This window comes from Notechis scutatus, chromosome 2, assembly GCF_049901735.1.
Source record: "Notechis scutatus isolate UNSWTSFEM ecotype Mainland chromosome 2, rNotScu1.2, whole genome shotgun sequence".
Taxonomy (NCBI): Eukaryota; Metazoa; Chordata; class Lepidosauria; order Squamata; family Elapidae; genus Notechis; species Notechis scutatus.
In genome coordinates this window covers 143025755-143043569 of record NC_142010.1, presented here as the reverse complement: position 1 = coordinate 143043569, position 17815 = coordinate 143025755, and the positions used below count along the sequence as shown (strand labels likewise).

The 17815-nt window shown below is 39.4% G+C and overlaps 1 protein-coding gene across 3 annotated transcripts in view; it reads left to right on the top strand.

Annotated features, from left to right (window-relative positions):
• KIF5A (kinesin family member 5A) overlaps nucleotides 1-17815 on the top strand; it is a 63014-nt gene that overhangs the window by 35885 nt on the left and 9314 nt on the right. Inside the window, exons 11-23 of one of the 3 annotated variants that reach the window (XM_087956469.1) lie at nucleotides 802-950; nucleotides 1895-2070; nucleotides 2221-2289; nucleotides 2843-3049; nucleotides 3659-3805; nucleotides 4679-4867; nucleotides 7050-7167; nucleotides 7697-7755; nucleotides 9185-9294; nucleotides 10266-10367; nucleotides 13000-13060; nucleotides 13709-13780; nucleotides 14513-14617. In XM_087956469.1, the coding sequence (XP_087812595.1) occupies nucleotides 802-950; nucleotides 1895-2070; nucleotides 2221-2289; nucleotides 2843-3049; nucleotides 3659-3805; nucleotides 4679-4867; nucleotides 7050-7167; nucleotides 7697-7755; nucleotides 9185-9294; nucleotides 10266-10367; nucleotides 13000-13060; nucleotides 13709-13780; nucleotides 14513-14617 (1564 nt within the window). Of the gene's footprint in view, nucleotides 1-801; nucleotides 951-1894; nucleotides 2071-2220; nucleotides 2290-2842; nucleotides 3050-3658; nucleotides 3806-4678; nucleotides 4868-7049; nucleotides 7168-7696; nucleotides 7774-9184; nucleotides 9295-10265; nucleotides 10368-12999; nucleotides 13061-13708; nucleotides 13781-14512; nucleotides 14618-17815 lie in introns of all 3 variants that reach the window. The other 2 variants (XM_087956468.1, XM_087956467.1) reach the window with 2 other exon arrangements.

Below are 17815 nucleotides of genomic sequence, written 5' to 3'. Positions count from 1 at the left end.
ATACTAGGAAGATGATCAGTATAATAGATAGCGTGTAATGGGATGTCTTGGTGTTCTACCCAAACCCTTTTCCAATAAAACAAACACAAACCAAAGGGAACAGAAACCTTTTAATGATTCTTACGAATCCCCGGTTAAAAGGCTGCTGCAAACTAATTATCTTTGATAAGCACAAGCCTCACCAAAACTGTGTGAGGCTGCCAAAAATAACAGATAAGAAATATTTTACAACACAAGAGTCTTCAAATACCAACTGAAGATACTGCAATGTCCACGAGGCTGGAGTTTCAAAATGTTTTTGCTTCCTACAAAGAACGTCTGATTCACAGCTGGCTTTTATCTTCTTGAAGGAGAGGCCATTACGAGTTGCCCATGCTGCTGCAGCTGCTCTTTCCTTCGAGCAGCCCTGCACACACATGCACTTGGCACAGGCTCCTCGGGAACCTCCTCATCGCTGCTGCCAGCCTCCACAATCTCTGAAGGCAGCAGTCCACTCCCTAATGGTCCTGGCCCCTCATCTGAGTCCTCACTCTCCTCAGCCGTCCACACCTGCTGCCAGCAAACCGTAACACTTGGAAGGAAAAAGAAGCAGCAAGGTGACTGGACTCAATTCTGGTGGCAATGAGTGCATTGTTGGAAAACCTGAAAGGTCCGATTATGGATATATTATCATGAAGAAAACATAGCCATGTAGTTGCTAGGAGCCAAAAACAAGTTGGCACAATCGATCAATCAATCAAAACAGAACATCCACTAAACAAAGCAAAGTCTTATCCATAAAGCTATTCTCTTCCATTTCAGAGCCAAGACAATCAAGAATACAGCATCGGTGAATCTGGAATTGACAGCAGAACAATGGAAGAAGAAATTTGAGAAGGAGAAGGAGAAGAACAAGACCCTCAAGGAGACAATTGTCAAGTTGGAGGCTGAGCTAGGACGTTGGCGCAATGGTAAGTTGGATGCAAAGAAAACAAAGGTCCTCTTTGCTTTGCTGTGGACCGCATTCCTGTTTGCTCTTTCAAAATTGTGAGATTAGCAGTAGATGTATTTCCTGTATATCAAGATGTATTTTCTGTATATCAAGCATATGTTGACATTATAAGATATGAACAAAAGGCTGGTTTTGGGGTAAATTTTATTTGTACCTGTAACCAAGCAATGATAATTGCACATTTCCTCATTTTTTATTCTGCCAATAAATGTTTGGAGTGGAATTTTTTTTAAAAAGGATGCAAGCAAGGACTATGGTTAGACTGCATTTGCCTAATAGAAAGACATGGAAAATGGTTATCACTGTCCTGAAATGTCACATTGCTTCATCTAGTTTAAGGACAGGTGATCCCAGACATATGCTGCATGTATTATGATGTAATAAAGATGCCTCAGGTTGCCTAGGAGCTAAATAATAAGTGCAGATATGACAAGGGTCTTAGAGAGATAAACTTCAAGGGACAGTCATAAAAACCTAGATAACTGTCATGTATCAAGTCAGACTATTCAGCTTTGTCAGGAGATGGAGATGCTAAGAAGTGAACTTGGGAACTTGTGCAATGTAATTTCTCTTCATTGAATTTTTTATCTTTATTCCTATGATGAAACAGATGTAGTACTCCTTTAATAGAAATTTATAATCCATTCTCCATTCAGAGATTTGGGCCAAAATGGCCTTGAACTGCAGTTTGTCTAGCACTGGAAAAAGGCACCTAGTTTCCTTAATTCTGATTCCTCTGAATGGACTTCACATTTCTAAGATGGTGAAAAAGTGTGATTTCTCATGTAATCATTGCACAGATCTGTCCTTGAAAGGCACTATGGTACCTTGTGAATCATAATAAATACAGCAGTAAAATATGTGTGTGAAAATGTCCCTTGTCTTCTATTTAAACACTTTTAGGTGAGAATGTCCCAGAAACAGAGCAGTTGAGTGATGAGGAAAAAGTGGAACCTGACACTTGTGATGAGACACCCATTAATGATAACAACTCCTCCATCGTCATCCGGATCTCAGATGAAGAGCGGCATAAGTATGAGGAGGAGATCCGCAAACTCTACAAGCAGCTTGATGACAAGGTAGAGATCTCTTCTCCGTCCCATGTAAACTTCTCCTGGGTTGCTTTTTAACCCCATCTCGGTCACAATGTCTTTTCTTTGAGCCTTACCTGTCTAAAACCATGGACACAGCATAAGGTAGTTAGCAGTGACATCTTTTTGTCCAATCAGGATGATGAAATTAATCAGCAGAGCCAACTGATGGAGAAACTAAAAGAGCAGATGCTGGACCAGGAGGAGGTGAGCAATTTCCCAAGAGTACTTTTATGCACAGGCATGCATAAAAATGCACCTTGACTTTTCATCTTTGTTATTTGGTTTAAGCCAGCCTTTCCTCAAAGGAACAGGTGATATCATAGATCATTCTTTCTCATCACATTGCCCTCCCAACAGTCCTGTGAGAGATAATGATGTGTCCAACATTGGCTAATAAGCTTAGTAGCTGGCTATGGATTTTGTCCTTGGTCTTCCCATCACTTTAATTAAATACTGTAATTGTATTCCAGTCTTCCCCAGTTAGGTGTCCTCAGGCTGTATTAGATTACAGCTGTGATAATTTTAAGCAAGCTACACCTGACTGGAATGAATGGAGATATTATCAGAAAGCAATTGGGTAGAGTAGACTAATATAACTGTAACACCCATCTATTTTTTAGCACTGTGTATCTCTCTATATTTCTACCTCTTTTTACATCACCCACACTTGGCCTTCCTGTTCTTCTTCCTTTCTTATATTTCCCCTGACATTTCTCAAACTACTCACTAACTCACTCTGCCTTTTCCTTCTGAAAAGCTTCTAATGTCCACTCGTGGGGACAATGAAAAAGTGCAGCAGGAACTAAGCCACCTGCAGTCTGAGAATGATTCTGCTAAGGAAGAGGTAAAGGAAGTACTGCAAGCTCTGGAGGAACTGGCTGTCAACTATGATCAGAAATCCCAGGAGGTAGAAGAGAAGAGTCAGCAGAATCAGCTATTGGTGGATGAGTTGTCTCAGAAAGTGGTAAGTGCCAAGATCTCCTTGCGGAACTGTAAAACACGAGTTAAAATTTAACAGGTTCAAATGTTGCCTTTCTAGAATCAATGCATTCATCAAAACTTCAAAAGGATTTAGTAAAGTTCTTAAAAAGCCACTGAGTAACTAAAGAATACCAATAGTGGTATAGAGAGATTCCTTAGAGAAAGGTTCCAGAACTGCAGTGATTCCAGAACTCCAGAAGATTCCAGAACTGCAGTGCCAGGTGTTCATAGATCAGGCTAATAAATTCACCATAGCCTTTGTTTTTGGTTTAACTGGTGAAACTTCCATTCCCATAACAAAGGGAATGGAGGTGCTGTGGATCTCCAATTAGATATTTACTCAGAGCCCTTGCATATGTTCAAGTTTAAACCATCTTTTTCTTCTTATTTGTTTTGTATAATCTAATTCCTACCAGAGGGTTTACATTTAAATTAAGACACTTGAGAAATTAAATAATTAATTTAAGAATTAATTAAATTAATTAAGGAAATTAAGGTTTTTTCCCCTTAACTAAAATTGAGGGTGCCACATTTCTAAACCAGAGGAATTCTCTTTGAGGTGGATAAGCCATAGTTGTCTTTATCTTTGCAGGCCACCATGCTGTCTTTGGAATCAGAGTTGCAACGCCTACAGGAATTCAGTGGGCACCAGCGCAAACGTATTGCTGAGGTCCTCAACGGACTTATGAAGGATCTGAGTGAATTCAGTGTCATTGTGGGCAACGGTGAGATCAAACTGGTAAGCAGTTGATTGGGGGGGCGGTGTCAATGTTTGGAAAGAAGAAAAGTAGTCATTCACTCTCAGTTTAGAAACATATAAGATGGATCTGGGGAAATTCCTAATTTTTTCTTTGCTCTATTTAATCACGGACTTTTAAATGTTGTGTCCAATTAAAAAATGGAAATAGAAGGGTTCATTTAAGGTAAGGGTGTCAAACTCGGGACCCGCAGGCCTGATACGTCTCACATTGGCCACACCCACACCTAGTTTAACGAAGGGGGGGAAAGTCACAATACGTCACATGACAATGCTGTGACAACGCGAGTTTGATACCCCTGATTTAAAGTATTTAGTGCTGACCTTACCACAAACAAAATTGAAGAAAGTGAGACAAACTACTTAGAAAATAGTGGAATCTAGTGATCTGGGAACAGTGTCATCTGATGAGCAAAGGAAAGAAGGAAGGCTGTATAAACAGTTCTGCTTCTTAGAATCATACATTGAACTACAGACAATTCTCCACCTATGACCACAATTGAGTTCAAAATTTCTGTTGACATTTGTTAAGTGAGTTCTCCCCATTTTATTGTCCTTTTTTTTGCCACAGCTGTTAAGTGAATCATTGCAGTTGATAAGTTAGTAATCTGGTTGTTAAGTGAATCTGGCTTCCCTGCTGACTTGACTTGTCAGAAGGTTGCAAAAGATGTTCACATTACGCTGGGACACTGCAACCATCATAAACTTGAACCAGTTGCCAAGTATCTTAATTTTAATTATGTGAGCATGGGAATGCTACAAAGATCATAACTGTGAAAAATCACATTTTTCAGTAGAGTACTACCTGTATATTCCTCAAATAATATGTTCTCTTTTTAAATCGTTAATTTCTAGCCAATAGAGATTAGTGGTGCCATTGAGGAAGAATTTACTGTTGCCCGGCTCTACATCAGCAAGATCAAATCAGAAGTGAAGTCCGTTGTGAAGCGTTGCCGTCAGCTGGAAGGTCTTCAAGTTGAGTGCCACCGCAAGATGGAGGTGACAGGACGGGAATTGTCTTCCTGCCAGCTTCTCATTTCTCAGGTCAGATTCTGTGGAAGTGGGGATGAAAGGACACTAGCTGTGGCATTTAAAACTGATAAAGGGTAGAAGAAATAAGAGGAACCAGAAAAGGGTAGAAGAAATAAGAGGAACATAGAAAAGCGCCTAGATTTTCACAATCTGGGCAAGGAATCTCTGGTACTCCAGATCTTATTGAATTAACATCCCCTCCATCTTTCATCATTCATCATGCTGGGTGAGGTTCAGTGGTGGTATTCAGCAGGTTCTGACCAGTTCTGGAGAACCAATAGCGGAAATTTTGAGTAGTTCAGAGAACCGGCAAATACCACCTCTGAATGGAGATTTTACAGTATCTTTCCCCAGCCACGCCCACCATCCCACGCCCACAGAACGAACCGGTAGTAAAAAAAATTGAATCCCACCACTGGCTGAGATTGATGGAAATTATAATTCAGCAGTATTTGGGATTTATAGGCTACCCATCTCGGTTTTAGAGTTTTCCATCTATGTTTGAGAACTAGGAGGTATAAAAGGAAATCGTAGTGGATCGGGAATTTCATTGGCTTTCTTTTCTTCCAATCTGGAGTAGAAAAGGGATGATCTCCCATGCTGGTAGGAAAGGACTATGTTGGAGAAAGCTTGAAAAAAAGTCTTAAAGAATTAGTTCCTTGTGTATCCTGGCTTTCTGTTATTTCTTGGTCAGCTCCTATAAACAGGCATCAGGAAACTTGAAGCTCCAGCATAAAGGAGGATAGATAAGGTGGGAAGTCTTTTTGGGAAGATCAGTGAGGGCTCCTAATTCAAGGACACCTTATCTTAGATGACTGGTTCCAGCTTTGGTTCAGGGTCTAGTAATTCAGGAGCTTTGGAGCTGGCACCACTGGTTTTGCTGATCTAGTTTATTGCTACTATCATTATTTCAGTAGTGAGATGAAGCTTCCCTCTAGTAATTCAGGAGCTTTGGAGCTGGCACCACTGGTTTTGCTGATCTAGTTTTATTGCTACTATCATTATTTCAGTAGTGAGATGAAGCTCCCCCCAAATGTGCATTTTCCTTGTGCACAGGAAGATACCATTGCTATCAGTGCATGAATATTCCTTACAGCAGACCTGTAGAAGTTAAAGGGTTGGCATGTATCTTTAAATATTTATACATACATATCTGGGAGACCAAGCTCCAGCAGAATGACCAGAAGCACAGACTTGGCTGTTTACAGATAGGCATCTTAATATTCTTTTGGACATTGTAATATCTGTAATAATGGATCAGCCTAAACTGTGGAGCAGGTGTCATGGGAAGCTAACCTCAAAGTGGGATTTTTGTTTGTTTTTAAATCACAGAGGAGAGGGCTTAACTTTTCTCCTATTTCCATTTTTTTCAAACACTAGTTCATATATTATCCATCTTTCTCAAATGCCACTGTTCTAATCCATTTTCCAGCTTTTCACAATTGCTTCTAAGTGCATTTGAAAATAATGAGAAATCTAATTATAGATCACTTTGAAACACAAAGCTCTGTTTTAATATTTAATATTTTGAGATGTATCTCTGGGGCCAGATTTCATGCTGTTGCATGTCATAATTCTCGATACCAATTTTTAAAATGGGATCAGAGAAGTAGCAGATTGAAGATAAGTTAAATTCTTTCCCCCTTTTTTATTTTTTGGTTCTGGATCACACAGACATTCCTTTCTTTTAATTAAAAAATTCTGCTAGTGAGTGTTCATGAATTCTACAGCTCCATGAAGAACTTTATGTGAGTGTGTGTGAAATGGGGAAAGCATACAACACATCTACACCCACAAGCACATAAGCTGAATATTTTTTGCTCCCAAAACATATCCTGATTCAAATAATCATTAATGATCCATCTAATTAATATTAATCCTAGTCTAATAAATCATGTGTTCTTAGAAGCGGTCCTATTGATTGCAGCTTCTGGATATACTTGCATAGAATTGTATTGTAAACTTCAAGGGTACTGTGCCCTTGAAATGCAGCATGGAAGGGGCTTTTTGATTGCTTGGTCCCCTCTTTATTTTGGAACTCCGAAGATGAATTTAAGGAGAGAGGATGGTTTCCAAGCTTGAACAAGCAAAAAACTGAATTCTTCCTTATAGAAAATGAGATTGGGAAGTCTGGAATCTGGACTTCGTTTGTGAAAGGGATCTCTTACTTACTTACATTTCCTTATCTTCTCAGCATGAAGCCAAGATCCGTTCACTTACTGAGTACATGCAGAGTGTGGAGCTGAAGAAACGGAACTTGGAAGAATCCTATGATGCTTTGAGTGAAGAGTTGACTAAACTGCAGTCCCAAGGTAATGTGTACGGTACTGGACTTATGGTATAGTTTAGGATCGGTACAGAAGTATGTGAATAATTCAGGAAATGAGTAGGTCAGAGTGGTTGAAGAGATTTTAATGCAGAATATTTGTGTCCTTGTGTATTTGCTTACAAATATCCTTGACCATGTGTAAATATATTCGTGGTAACTCCTTCCTGTTGTTATTTATTATTTGTAGGTAGCTTGTTCATTTATTTTTCCATAAAGTCTTTCCTATATGTATAATGGTATGAAGTAGATTACTGTTTCCATTTTATAGAGAAGGGTTTACAGAAGAAGTCTTTTAAAAGAAACTTTTTACTCTACACTTAAACCTTGAGATTGAGAGATAACATTGAGAGAATAATCTGCTCAAGAAATCATAGAAAATTAAAGGAGCAATTGATGTTTTAGCCTAGTCTCCTAGATCAAGAAAGCAAATTACTAATCTAACACTGGTCATCAACTCGCTGCTTTAACTCTATCTCCAGTCTCTCATTGAGAATCCTTCTTCTCTCCCACAGAGACTGTGCATGACGTAGCCAAGGAGCAGGACCTAATAGAAGATACAGATGAAGTCAAAGTTAGTACAAGAGATGAGGCATGTCTTTTTTCATCAAAGGTGTTATCCCTCTTACACAATCCTTTTGGCCCCTGGCAGTGCATGAATATTCCTTACAGCAGACCTGTAGAAGTTAAAGGGTTGGCATGTATCTTTAAATATTTATACATACATATCTGGGAGACCAAGCTCCAGCAGAATGACCAGAAGCACATACTTGGCTGTTTACAGATAGGCATCTTAATATTCTTTTGGACATTGTAATATCTGTAATAATGGATCAGCCTAAACTGTGGAGCAGGTGTCATGGGAAGCTAACCTCAAAGTGGGATTTTTGTTTGTTTTTAAATCACAGAGGAGAGGGCTTAACTTTTCTCCTATTTCCATTTTTTTCAAACACTAGTTCATATATTATCCATCTTCCTCAAATGCCACTGTTCTAATCCATTTTCCAGCTTTTCACAATGGCTTCTAAGTGCATTTGAAAATAATGAGAAATCTAATTATAGATCACTTTGAAACACAAAGCTCTGTTTTAATATTTAATTAATAATTAATTAAATTATTAGCATGAATTAAAAAAATGGGGTAGAGCTGGAGGAAATAAAAGAAAGATAGAGAGATAGAGGGCCAGACAAGCATATTTCGGGCTCTAAAAGGAGAACTGTCACGCATGGCCAGCTCAGATTCAGAAGATGAAAAGCAGTTACAGGAGAGTCATCAGCCTGAGGAAATTCACTGGAAGAGTTGCAGGCAGGGAAAGCAGTGTTGCCTAGCAACCTGAAGAGGCAGCTGTCAGAGGCCTTAAAAGATGAAGAGGCTGAGCGAACACCTCCTCCTCCCCAGAGCAAGGGTCTACCGGGAAAAGAGGGGGACTGAGCAAAGAAGCTCAGCAAGACAATTGGCTGGAAAGAATAGAGACACAAACACAGACACACACATGCTGCCCCCTCCCCAGGAACAAATCCAAATCACACTGCCCCAATATAAGGAGGGCCTCGTCCATCAATTGGCAACAGCTCTCCACCTTGTTCCCCAACTCTTTAGCTTGCCTTCTCAAGTAGTAACTCTGGACTCTGATACCACAACTGACCGACCCTCTGGTACCTTATTTATGATTTGAATACTCTCTCGCCTCTGATTTAAGCTGGTTGAGTTTTGTGGTCTGGGTAAATCATGAGGGACTACAATTGTTTGTCCAACCTTTTTTGCCGTTAGAGTTCTGCTAAAAAGCCTTTGTAGTAAAAGATATAAGACTTAATCGGGCATCGGTGATCTCCGTGAGCCAGGATGGGACAAGAAACAAGAGGACAAGCATACGATGGGCTGTTGAAGAGAGTATAGCTTTGCTGGAGAATAATACATTTTTGAAGCATGTCCAAGATTTGCTGCTTTAAGAGGGGTCCTAGCACTGCCATCTACACTTCTGAACTGCTTTCCTTTCCTACAGAAGGCCTTGGAAGTGCAGCTGGAGAGTCACCGTGAAGCTCACCACAAGCAGTTGGCACGTCTACGTGATGAGATCAACCAGAAGCAGAAAATCATTGATGAGCTTAAAGAGTGAGTCATTTTTAGGCTGGGGCAAGTTGTTCTGATGGGAAAGAGAGAGATTCTTATTATAAGATAGGTTATGTTGGAGATGAGAAGCCGGGTTATTATTATTATTATTTTTGGCAGGGCCTGACTTAATCAGTTTCAAGAGACTGATGGCGGATATCAGCAGAAAATTGGATAAGGTTTACAAGGCAGGGCTAATGTGTGAAAAGAATAAAATAAGCGACAACCATTTATGAGCATGTACAGAATAGAAATTAGGAGCAAAGATGGAAGTAGGGGTAAGGGTAAATCAACACCAACCTCACACACTCCAGCTGTTAGGGCTACCAGAATTCTTAATCAGCATGCTTACTAACAATTTGAGGTTTATAGTCTTTCTTAATAAGTCTGGAGGAACCAAATAGGAGAAATCTCATGTTAATTAATTCTAGAGTAATGGGAATGTAGTGTAGGTAGGGTTGTTGCACTACTGTATACCCACATGCCTTGTGTGACATAAATTCAGCTGTCTGGTATTCTTTAATTTGTGTATAATGAATAGGATTTATAGACTGATAATTAAGACCCCTGAGATAATATGAACTGAAACTAATTTAAGGCTAGTAATTCCTTCCTGAGAACTGAAGTTCATTCAATAGAACTAGTCTTAATAAAAAACCCTTAGGCTGGATTGCTGGAGTTAAAAAAACCATTTATAGCAATGCTAAACCTGTAGGTATATTCAAAATTAGCAGCTGGTTGCGATGGAAGAGGCTAAAAAGATGGTTGACTCAAATATCCTCTTTTATACATTGTCCTGAAATGCAGTCCTTTAAGCATCAGGGGTTGTGGATTTTAGTTTCCATGTCTTGAGCCTTTAGCATTGAGTCCTTAGCCAATTTAGCTTTATGCTAAATTGAAAGGCTGCTGAATAACTAAGGTCTGCTTACCATCCCAACAATAGCATATTTCTCCATACATTCTTTCCTGTCCAGCTTAAACCAGAAGTTAGAACTTGAACTGGAGAAACTTCGTGCTGACTATGAGAAACTCAAGAATGAGGAGCAAGAGAAAACACAAAAACTTCAGGAGCTGACGTAAGAACTCTTCCTTTCCCTAAACATTTTCGGCTGTCTTTCTTCATTCCTGTGTTTAAGAATCAGTCCCATCCTCTAAAACAGGGGTGTCCAACCTTGGCAACTTTAAGACTTGTGGACTTCAACTCCCAGAATTCCTCAGCCAGCTTTGCTGGCTGAGGAATTCTGGGAGTTGAAGTCCACAAGTCTTAAAGTTGCCAAGGTTGGACACCCCTGCTCTAAAACAAAATGTATTTGGTCCTGATGAATTCTGGGGTTTGATGCTACCAGGCATCAGTTGGAAAATGCTGATATACATTAAACCCATGTAATAAGTGGGGGAAGGAACTATAATTCAATTGGGAAGGGGACACATTTAATAATTTATACATATTTGGTGACCCATATGGGGCTTCTTCTTTTCCTACATAGAATAGTTCTAGAACATTTTACAGCTTCGGTCAAAACAAATGGTGCTCAATTCTCAACTCTAAGAGATTATTTATATTCATCTGCAATGAAGTTATCTGGAAGGGATCGGTGAACCATTCCTCCTCAGTTACAGTACTTGGTTTTCCTCTGCCACCAAATCTGCCTACTCTCACATATATACAGTTGAATTCGGCTACTCACTATCCACATTTCCCTCATTCAATGAAAAAAATGGTGTCCTAAGATTTTATAAAACAGGCATGTACAATCTAAGGCCCCATGGCCTTTTGGTAAGCCTGGAATGGAGCTCATAGAGCCCTCCAAAAATTGCCACTAATTGTGACAATTTCTCAAAGGGCAGAAGACAGGATGATTAGGCATCTGGGGAGTGATTGGATCAAGTCAAGTTTTTGTCCTAGTTCGATCGTCTTCTGTATGCATCTATAGTTCGGAATATGTAGGCATACCACTCAAAAGAGCAATGAGGCTATTAGCCTGGTAAAAATGATAAAAGATTGTAAAAGCTCAGAACATGAAAATTAATTTAGCCATTTAAAAAAAAAATCGTAATTTGTATAGCCATCCATCTCAATAAGGGACTGGGCGGCGAACAATGTCAAAATAAAAATAAAAACAAGTACAAGAATGAAAATACATAGCAGCCCAGGAAGTATTGCATTCGACAGTCACTAACACAGCTAGGAGATGGGTCCCTTCACACTTCCAGGCCTCCCCCACCCATGGGTGTGGGCACAAAAAACCTGCAAGTTTGAGAACATTCTTTTTATTTAGTTTAGTTTGTCAAGCATGTATGAGAAAACAAGTATGTATGAACATAATATATAAACATATAAGTATAAACAGGTATAAGTATATACACAATAAATGAGTATGAATAAATGGGAACAGGGACAGTAGGCATGCTGGTGTGCTTATGCACGCCCCCTTACAGACTTCTTAGGAATGGAGTGAGGTAGACTGTTTAAGGTTAACGTTTTGGGGGTTTGAGGATGTAAGCAATAGAGTCAGGTAGTGAGTTCCAGGTATTGACCACTCGGTTGCTCAAGTTGTATTTTCTGCAATCGAGTTTGGAGCGGTTTCCTTTGAGTTTGTATCTATTGTTTGCCTGTGTGTTATTGTGGTTGAAGTTGAAGTAGTCATTGACAGGTAGGACGTTGTAGCAGACAATTTGGTGTGCTAAGCTTAGGTCAGACTGTAGGCAGTGTAGCTCTAAGTTGCCTAGGTCCCAAATTTCAAGCCTGGTGCTCTACATCAGGCAGACACTACTTCAGAAAAGGCTCACTTTCAGATGTAAAGAAACAGGATCTTTTCAGAGATAATGGGTAAAAATATAATTAAAAAAGAGATTCTGCAAAAGTACATAAGATTGTATTGTTGTATTTGTATTTGAAATAATGTTAGAAAACTGGAACATTATATGATTATAAAATGGGATAAAATATTAAAAGGAATGTGTAAAATGTTTAAGACTTAACGATAGAGTTCAATTTGTTATGGATTATTGTTTTAATTATATTATAAACTTATTATTTTTTCTTATTTTAAAATATAGTATGTAGCTTTAGAATGTACTAAGCAGAATCCGAATGAAAATTATATATTATTTTAAATGTTAAATTTAGGGAAAGATATAAAGGCGTCATACTTCAATCAGTGATTACAGGAAAAATTTTGTATTAATGAGAAAAGATAATAGATAATTGAAACAGAACAGACAAAAGATATAAGCATAATGATCTAAATTGAGATGAAATAAATAAAACAGAATTAAGAGAGTGAAAAGAGGGGAAGCTATATAGCAAATGTAGAATGGTAAATAAGATATGAAATGGTATATAAAGTGAGCATGAATTCGAATTTATGTCTGTACAAAAAGATAAACAAAGCCGCTTTCCAAAAAGAAGTTTTATGTTTTCATGTTTTGTGTTTTGTTTGTGTATGTTTGTTTATTGAAAATTAATAATTTTTTTAAAAAAAGGCTCACTTTCAGGTGGGGGTGGGGAACATTCCTTTGAAGCCTGCTCATCCTGCATATCTATCACTGCTTCTAATCTTGACCATATGCAGGATTCTAAAACTTAAGGTAATGGACAGCCCCTGGCTGTGCTATCAGAGTTATGCTTCAGTGAGGATAATTAAATTCTTCTGAGAACACTTTTCCCATGAAGTCTTTGCCCCACATGCTTTTTCTGCTTCACAGATTTCTCTACGAGCGCCACGAGCAGTCCAAGCAAGACCTCAAGGGGCTGGAGGAAACCGTTGTAAGCATCCCAAAAGGCAGTATTCTTTCATTCCTAGTGAATAGGCTCAAGTCTGTGGCGGCAGCAGCATCCGGTACAAGGAGGACTCTGTTATATGATGGCCACTTTTTAGGGCTCCCAGCTGTTGTAAAGAAACCTGAAAGATTGTCCCTTTCCCCGCATCTTGTGGCCTTTTTTATTCCATTCCCCTTCATGGTGAAATATTTTTTTTAAATCTATAGTGAAGTGATTGTGATTCGCACTACCGAAGAAAGATTTGGAGGGAGAGCTTACTCACTACTAATCTGTTTGTCTTTTGTCCTCCTTGTGGGGCTATGTTTGAGGGGAGTTAAAACTGCTAAGGCACATAGACAGACATTTTCAGAGTCTCTCTAGAATTACCTAGAGTGTATGTTGTAAAACAACTAATTACCTCATAAGTAATTTGCACATTAGCTGATTTTATCCACAGAGAACAGCAGTTTTTCTGATTGGGGCTAAATCTGACCAGATTTGGTTAAGCAAGTGACTAACGTAGCTTAAAGGGTTTACATAATATGCTCCCCTTCTGTGACCCAGTTATATGAGTTTTGTGAATAGAACCAGTGGAAGAGAACAGGGAGGCTAAAACATCTCAGCTTGCCTTTCTTATGTGTGTGCCCTTTCTAGGCCCGTGAACTCCAGACCCTCCACAACCTTCGCAAGCTGTTCGTTCAAGACGTCACGACTCGAGTTAAGAAAGTAGGTAGCTCTTGAAACTCATTGAAAATTTGTGAATCTTTGAAATGCTTTATCTTTGAAAAATAGCTTTATAAAAACCTCTTAAAGTGGGGACTAGCAATTCTGTCCCCAAATTGCAGGTTGCAGTAAGAAGGTAAGGTGTGAGATATTGTATTTGCCTAAAGCCACCACCTGAAGTCATTGCAAGGATGGGATCTGATGTGAAAGCAAATCTATGTTGATGTGCCATCTCTCTTAGCTATTATTCCAAACTAGTTAGACTCCCTGTAATTCCTCTGACCTACTAATAACTGTAAAATTAAGTAATCTTAGTGTTATAGGTTTGGAGCCTCAACCCAGTCTTAGGAAGCCCTTTGTGCAAGTTAGATGTGTTCTTTCCATTGTGAAGAAAATCCACTTTCTTCTAATTTCCCCACCCAGTTTTGAATCTTTGCTCAAATTAAGGCAGAAAATGGTTCTGTTGAACGTTTCCCAGTGAGGTTACATTAAATTCACAGTCATTCCCAATTCTGGAACCGATTCTTGCCATTCTTTTTCTTATATGATGCACATTTTACACTTGGAATTACAGTTCTTTGTGGAGGTAACTAAAGAATAAATTTTAGCGTGGACCAATCCAAATAGTTTTATTTGGGCTTTGCGCTGCTGGTGTCATTGCTGTACAGGATCTTTCTCTGTTCCCATCTCCTTCACTGCTGCAGAGATAAATATCTTCTTGCTCCTTCTTTCCAGAGTGCGGAGTTGGAACCCGAGGACAGTGGGGGGGCTCATTCCCAGAAACAGAAGATTTCCTTTCTTGAGAACAACCTGGAACAGCTTACAAAAGTTCACAAACAGGTGAGTCGCTGAATGAGAACCACAAAGAGGGATGGAGCAGATGGAGAGAAGGACAGCTAGTGAATTCAGTGCTGTTTTTGTTCCTCATACAGTAGTTAGGATGGGAATCTTTTTCTCTGTCTCCATTTTGCAGTCACTATGTATTGTAGCAGCATTGTGTGTTCATAAGGCCATCTGGATGCTCAATGTTTTTCATTCACCTAGGACTCATCTGGCACAAATCTGTGCGTGGACATGTTATTTGCTTGTTTTGGAGTTCACAATGCAGGATCAATATATTGCCAGACCTATTCTTTGACTCTTTCTATAATAAAATTCCTGCACATATCTGTTCCCATTCAATATTAAGTCTGGTGGGGAATTGGCAAGCCTGATAGATATTGCTGAATGATAAACTCCTGGAATTTATTTATTTCCCGCCCTTACTATTTTTAGAAATAATTCAAGGCAGTGAACATACCTAATAGTCCTTTTTTTGTCCTTGTTTCCCCACAACAAGCCTGTGAAATAGGTTGGACTGAGAAAAGAGTAACTAATGCAAAGTCACCTAACCAGCTTTTCATATCTAAGGCAGGACTAGAACTCAGTCTCCTGGTTTCTTAACTATTGCACCAAACTGGATAAAAACGTGGTCAGTTTTAATCAGGCTGCAAGGCTGGTTAGAAAATAGAGTTCACCAAATTTAGAAGGCAACAGGTTTCTTCTTCCTACTTTCCCATCAAAATAGAACTTTTTCTAACACCAGATTGAGAGCCCATTGATCCCAAAACTCATCACAAAGTCTTGGCTTGTACTGAGCCGACTCTTGTTTTCTGCTAATCCATAATAATTTGCCCTTCATACTGTATCAGTATCCTTGATTATTTGGCAAGCCAATCCTGTGGATCAGTCAGAAGATGGTTTGGGAGTTTAAGGGAGAAGAGTTGTGTGCTCATTTCTTTTATCACACACACGCATGAGGGTGTATTTCTGAGTGTGTGGCAATTCACAGGGATTATTCTAGCATGTTTATGTCTAGATAAATTATGCTTATGTATAGAAAGAAGAAATATAACATTGTAAAAAAATAGAAACCTATGTGTCAAAATAAGATCTTGTGAGAAAAGGATATGTAGAGAATTCAGTAAGGGTTTCCACAAATTACTGCATGGTGTGCTTATTGCTGTGTCTTCATGTAAGCATTAGAAGGAAATACTATTAGGCATATAAATAAGGCAGCAGAGGAAAAGAGTTAGGAAGAAAAACCTAATACATTATCTAACTCGGTGAAATGCACGTACATGGTTTGTGTATATTCATTGGCTCTTTGCTTATAGCTTCATACATTATATTTCAGTGATGGATAGGCAAATTAGGGCCCTCTGGAAGTTTTACGATGTAACTTAACTATTTGCTCAGTTGCTTGGCCTATATTAACACTTCAGTCACTAATGTCTCTGGAGGTATACATAGCACCATCTGTAAATTAGTTAGAAGTTTAAACATAGAGAGACCAAATATAGCATAGTGGAGTATGGAGATGGTCTTGAAGAAGGTATGCAACAGCCATTACAAAAAGATTAGATTAGCTTGGGAAGACGGAGTGGAGTGGAGTGGAGTGAGGAAGAAGCTCAAGACTGCCCTGCCTTGATTCACTTTGGTATAAGAGGGAGAGAGAAACTCTTGTCACTCTTTCAAGATTCTATTATTATATCTTATAACAAGGACATAGAGTTCCATTAATTCTTATAAAGTCTGTTTCCTGACATGGTCTACCTTGAAGCTGACCGATATTAACTTAAACATTAAAAATGTTACTTAATTTAAACAATCTTTTGTGATTAGCCATTCTAGCGAAGAGTAATGAGAGTTGAAGTCCAAATAATTAGGGTTGTGTCATTCTATCTTTTCCTCCATAGATTTAGGGTGATACAGATGGGATCTTGCATACATAGAGAAAAGGAGTGAATACAGAATTGATACTTGAAACATGCCACTGGAAGACAATATACAGATTGAGGTCAAGGTTGTCTTTACCACCAAGTCAACATAGATCTGCTACAAGGAGCTCTGAACCAAATTTCTTCAGATTATTTTAATCCACTTTTCTGGATTTGTGTGACACATTGGACTCTAAATAAACCGCCCAGGCCAATTTCACACGAGACAGTAGGCTGATTTGTGGTTCTGTATCAGTGCATTGTGTGAACCCAGCCAAAAACTGTAAGAGCCATAGGGCACTCCTATTTCCCTTCTGAAATGATAGATACTCTCCCCTACAATGATCTTTTTGATAGTTAGGGCTTATTGTTTGCCTTTTCCTTACAATTTTCAAGAAATAACCCCTTGAAAAACATTGGCTTTTTTGAGATAGATGTTTCTTGGCATGATTTGCATCCTGTGATAATTTCAAATTACTGTATATACTCGAGTATAAGCCTAGTTTTTCAGCCCATTTTTTGTGCTGAAAAATCCCCTCGGCTTATACTGAGTCAGATTCCCTCTGAAAAAAATGGTGTGGAGTCGCTGCCTCCGGCGGCAGCGACTCCCAACAGCCTCTAGCCGGGAAGGGAAAGGCAAAAAGCGCTTTGCCTTTCCCTTCCCGAGGCGGCGGACTGGGGCCGCTCCGGCGGCAGCGACTCCCAACAGCCCCAGCCGGGAAGGGAAAGGCAAAAGCGCTTTGCCTTTCCTTCCCGAGGCGGCGGGACTGGGGCGCGTCGGCGGCAGCGACTCCCAACAGCCCCAGCCGGAAGGGAAAGGCAAAAAGCGCTTTGCCTTTCCCTTCCCGAGGCGGCGGGACTGGGGCTGCGCCGGCGGTAGTGACTCCTGACTCAGGGGGCCTCCGGGAGGGGAAGAGAGTGACTCCTGCCTCCCGCTGTCATCATCATCATCTTCTTTTGGGTTAGTGAATCAATTAAACCTTTCATGATAGTGAGATCGTTTCCCAAATTAATTATTTTTATTTTTGAAATTTACCAGTAGCTGCTGCATTTCCCACCCTCGCTTACTCGAGTCAATAAGTTTTCCCAGTTTTTGTGTAAAATTAGGTGCCTCGGCTTATATTCGGTCGACTTATACTCGAGTATATACGGTAATAAAGTAAAAATGATAAGAAAAGCTATCTAGACATTTGTTGTAGCAACAAGGAAGATTCCAAACAGAGTGAAGGAACCATTCATAAATAATTATGTGTCCTTTTTTTTCAAACTGAAGAGTTGT